The sequence below is a fragment of the Pterocles gutturalis genome, unplaced genomic scaffold, assembly GCF_000699245.1.
Source record: "Pterocles gutturalis isolate BGI_N339 unplaced genomic scaffold, ASM69924v1 scaffold38138, whole genome shotgun sequence".
Taxonomy (NCBI): Eukaryota; Metazoa; Chordata; class Aves; order Pterocliformes; family Pteroclidae; genus Pterocles; species Pterocles gutturalis.
Window position 1 is genome coordinate 32,744 of NW_010119412.1, and position 5,144 is coordinate 37,887.

Consider the following 5,144-nt stretch of genomic DNA (forward strand, 5'->3'; position numbering starts at 1 on the left):
GAAAACACACAAAGAGCAACAGGATTTACTGCCCAACCATCTAATCCTGCCACTTAGGACTGACCTGCTTGAAATTACAGCGTGTAACAGAATGACCAAGCAACGAGGACAGGATTACAGAGCCCCAAATGAGATTATGCTCCTTGACGGGGACACAAGCTGCTGGGGGCAGGCAAAAGATCAGTGTTGAGCACCTAGCAGGGGTAATAAGACCAGATGTCCAACGCTCTGTCTGCTTAGAGAGCATCAAAAATAGACTCTACAGAGAGAGAGGAAACACCCAAGTGAGCCAAGTGGGTAGACTTGGGGTACTTGGGACACTGACAGCTCCTCAGTCTGTAAAATGAGTTGGCACAGGTTTGTGCCAGTGCCAGCACAACTGTGGCTTCAAAACAAAACAGAGCAGGGTACGGGAACAGAAGGAAGCGGAAGAGAGACAAGCCTGCACTTGGCTAACTAAAACTGTAGGCTACTTAAGACAGAAAGGGAAAAGGGTCAGGGGATCAGCGACAAGGAATGTGTGGCTGTGCACAGCTTGCAGCATCTTAGCCTGTAGCAAATATATAAGTAGCAGCCTGTCACACACAAACAGTAATCAGAGAACCAGCCACGTTGAGCTGCATGATGGATAGAGAATGAAGAGATGGGCCTTGTCCAAAGATCTTGTCATGAATGACAAAAGATCATGACGGATCCTGTGGGAGCACAAGAAGATCAGTTACCACAGCTCAGAGAGACAGGAGAGGACAAGGCTATGCACAGTGGGAGACATGTCTGCAAGTACAAGAGCCTTTAGATTTAAGCTCATTTACTGAAAACAGGTCTGCACAGAGTATACTTTCAACCCAGCAGCTCACTGTGTATTTGCCACCAGACAATGCTGATTTGCAAAGTCTGAGGGTCCATTTCCTAATATAAAAGCATCTTTTCCTTGCCCATTAATCTAAGTGAAGCAGGAAATAAGACACATCCTCACACTCACTTGCTGGTAGAAGGCACATTTTCCATGGGAGCTGCAGGAGCTCAGTGCTTCTGAATATATGGTCATCACTATAGGTTCCAATTTTAACACGATCCGTTAAAGGCTGAAATCCGATTAACCTGTTCAGGACTCACTCACTTTCCCATCTACACTCAACACTTATCACAGGATAGCTGGATGCCCTTAAACCTTCACATTGGGAAAGCCAAGATAAGCTTTAGAAATAGTATTCTCTTTCCTCCCTCCCTGGAAACTTCCCCCTAAGGACAGCACTGCAGTCTTGTCTGGCATCTGTCAGCTCAAAGTGTTTTCCAGATAATTAGCCATTTAAACTCCTCTCACGCAGGATAATCTAGCTCTGTTATACCTCCTTCTCAAGTGAGCAAGTAAGGGCGTTGACATACATTTAACAGCTAAAAACCAGGGCAACAGAAGGTGTTACCACCCATACCTGCTTGTATCCCTCCGCTCTTGGCAACAGCTCCCTTCACAGCAGCAGGGAGAGCTAAACGGAGACACATCTACACTCAACTCATCACACTTCCCCATCCTGAATACCTGAGGAACCCCAGCTCAGCACTTCTGTACTGCAGCACATCAGGTTGTAGATCACAGCTGTTCAACTGTCCCTACCCGAAAGACAGCAAATTCAGTCTGAGATGGGGAGGAAAAGAACATGCTTTAACCATTTGTGACTATTACACCATAAAGACTGTAAATACATTAAGGGTGTGGTCCCATAAGCAGCAGAGCTAATCTGTCTGCTTTCTACAAACACGAAGGGAAGATCTTACTTTCCTTTCCTCCAGCCATACTCCTCACAATGCAGTTCTGTCCCTTCCCTTGTGCTGACTGAGGCACTTCAGACACATTTATGAGCTCAAAAAACAGTATTCCCTTTCTTCCTCTTTCTGGATTAGTGTTCTGATAGACGAGAGATAACCTGAGGAGGTCCAAAGAGCTGGTGCACAGTAAACCACCAGGGCCAGGAGCATTACCCCATTTTGGAGGAAGAGATTTGTCAGCTCAGCTCACCCTGTCTCTTGGATTTGCACCCTGAGGCACGCAGAAGCAAACAACTTGCTGGAGGCCACATGCTGAAGTGGTGAAGGAAGCCAGGAGTCCTGTTTTTCCTCACATATTCTGAGTAATTTAAATGTCAAGGTTGAAGCAAAAACATGAACAGTCCTTGCTTTGTTATTTAAAAAAAAAATCAATTAATCCAATAACAACTTCTCAATCATATCAACAGATCATTTTCCACCTCCCCAAAGTACCATGCAGGAAGGACTCTTAACTGATTTCTCTCAAGTTAGGCTGGCAGATGTGCCATGCAACAATATCACACAAGTCAGAGTTACTTTCTTCCAGGACTGAATGGGGAGCTTCATTAACTCATACAAAACAATGACTTCCTTGTACCCTAAATACTCTTCTTTCTACTAAGCTTCCCACTGGCACTGGAGCCACTTTTCAAGGCAGTGAGATTCTTAAGAAAAACACTACAAAAGCAGCCCAGTGGGAAGAAAAACTGTGGTGCTGAGTGTTCGTTCAGGTTGAAGAGCTGATTAAGACACTGTGGCAGCCCTGAGATGAACAGGTTGGCACTGTCGGTCTGGGCTACTGTCGAGCTTCTCATACTCAGGAGCTACCCAAACCCCAGTCAGAGTTTCTTCGGGATTCACACATAGTTTCTCACTCGGTCCTAAAAACAGCTCTAGCACAGAGAGCCTGAAGCACATTGTAGGAAGAGGCTCAGAGCAAAGCCAGTGCTGCAGAACAAGCATCCCCAGACCTATTTATGTTCATGGTGCGACTTCTTCAGGATACACAGCAGCGCTAAATGTGTTAAGTGTCATGGAGGCATCACACAAAGGTTGTTTCATTGGGTATATAACATACAGCTTTGCCTTAACTTCAAGTTTATCCCAGGTTTCAGTCCAGGTTTGGATTAGTCAGCAGTCCCTGGGTTAGCAGGGGCTCCCCACTGAAGAGCAACAGTTCAGAAGAAGAACTGAGCCAGGCTTGACAGTCACAGACTGCACAATGCTTGGCAGGCAAAAGGGAAGTCTTTTCACTGGAACAGGATATAGCTTTTGCATATCCTTATGGTCCTACATGTGCACGGCACCTCTCAGGGTACCCCCACTATAATACCTTGCATTCAATATGCTTTATAGACTTGATGGTATTTGGCCTCCTAAGGATGTATTATGCATTTTTAGAGAAGGTGAGGCCAAGGCATACTAAAATGATGTGATCATATGAAAAGCATTTGACAGAGGAAAATAATTTCCTTCAACTCCCATTCACACGTTTTTCCTAATACCAGTACCCACCTTGCCCGTGTTTACTATCCTTTTGTGTGAGGCATTGTATCTGACTGCGTGAAAGATGTATCTTTTATACAAGTCTTGCCCCCAAAACACAAGGATACAGTCACTGTGCACATCTGCCCTAAATCATGATAATCCATGGCCAGAGAGCAGGATCACAAAATGCAGTTATCAAGTCCTTGCAGCTTTTATGCAATCAAAGAAACAGAGATAACAGCTATTTTCTGGTTCTGGCTCTAAGCCAGGAACAAAGTACAGGATATACCTCCTCAGATGAGACAACTCATCCAATATCTACTCATTCTCCAAAAGCAACTAATGCCACTTTCCATTCACTCTTACATAAACATGAATCCACAGAATTAAACACCAGGTATGTTATGCGTAAGCCTTGTGGATGAACTTTTAGCCTTCACAAACTTCAGATCACATTTGCTTTCTGTCGGTACCCTAATTATAGATCACTAGATCCAACAGACTTCTCAAAAATTCAGCATAACAATTGAAAAACTGGGGTGCAAATGGCCTTTCCCTGGGTACTGATGGGAAATACAAAATTGAACAGAGGCCCGAAGCAGACCCTAGTCTTAATCCTTCATTTCCAGCCTCCTATAGGTTCGCTATGCACCACACGTACAGGCATCCGCGTAGCTGGTGAATGGGAGATCGGGAGGTATGATCAAAATCAGTGAGAGAATCCCTACCCCCACCATCTCTCCCCCTCCACACAGTGGCTGCTGTTGGCGATGGATGCAGATGAGATGCCAATGATTCACTATCCTGACCCACACCTTTACCTTTGAAGCTGCCATGACGGCTGCTGTGGCTGCAACGTTCAGCCCCCGCTTCCCAAAGTGCACAAGGGCATCGTAGCTCCGGTCTTTTGCCTGGACGAGGCAGTCATCGATCTCCTGTCACAGCAGACAACAAAACAAACAAACAAAAAAAAAGCAGAAGAAGGACAAGTTCAGAGCGCTCCCAGCCTTAAACTCTTGGCAGGGCCAGGCAGTTATCCACCATTTCCTCCACCATGGCTGAAGAGGAGTTCACAGCCAATGTATACAAAGAGGAAAGGCTTGCAGGGGAGCAGTAACTCCCACTGCAGACTTTAGGATCTCTTTATTCTGTGAATGGAACATTGGAACCCAAAGTTGGAACAGACTTGCACTGTGCAACCACCACCAGTAGGTCCTGGAAGCAAGACAGACACATCCACCTGGACAGAATGGACCAGGCTGTGTCACGAGCCATATGAAATCTACGGACTTTAAGGACAAACTGGATTGCCCCATAGTTAAAAAGAATCATATTATGACTCTGGGCAGCTGCAGCTTGTACTGCCCTGGATCCAGGAGTGGTGGTCTCAGAAGTATCTGAGATATCTCTGCACATCACTGCAGTGTCCGGCTTCAACATGCCTGTGGAATTGGTAGGTTCAGAGATTCTGGACTTTGATGCTGCTCAATAAACAGTGAATTTGTTATGAAAGTTCTTGCTCTCACCCTCCCTCCCTCAAGACACAGGGGTCTGGATGGTGGATGACAACGACTTCCAGTGCTCAGCTACTGGATGTGCTGGGTTAGTAGGGACTGGAGGCTGTGAGAAGCTGCTGGCTGTGTAGTAATTCTCTCCCTACTCCTAACAGATAGAGGTGGCAACCCAAAATGCATGCGCACTACTTGTAAGAAGCGTAAGCAGAACTTCCTAGGAAGCAGAGAGAGAGGGGACTGATCTCCACTGTCCTTCTTAGACATGACTGAGATACAACTGTTCATGCACTGCCTGTGACTAAACAGAGATCTTTCGCTTCCATAGTTGCCAATGTG

At 45.8% G+C, this 5,144-nt stretch overlaps 1 protein-coding gene across 1 annotated transcript in view; it reads right to left on the reverse strand.

Annotated features, from left to right (window-relative positions):
* Positions 1-5,144, reverse strand: part of REEP1 (receptor accessory protein 1) — a 35,307-nt gene that overhangs the window by 24,178 nt on the left and 5,985 nt on the right. Inside the window, exon 4 of the mRNA XM_010076564.1 lies at positions 4,116-4,229. Coding sequence (XP_010074866.1) covers positions 4,116-4,229 — 114 coding nt within the window. The remainder of the gene's footprint in view (positions 1-4,115; positions 4,230-5,144) is intronic.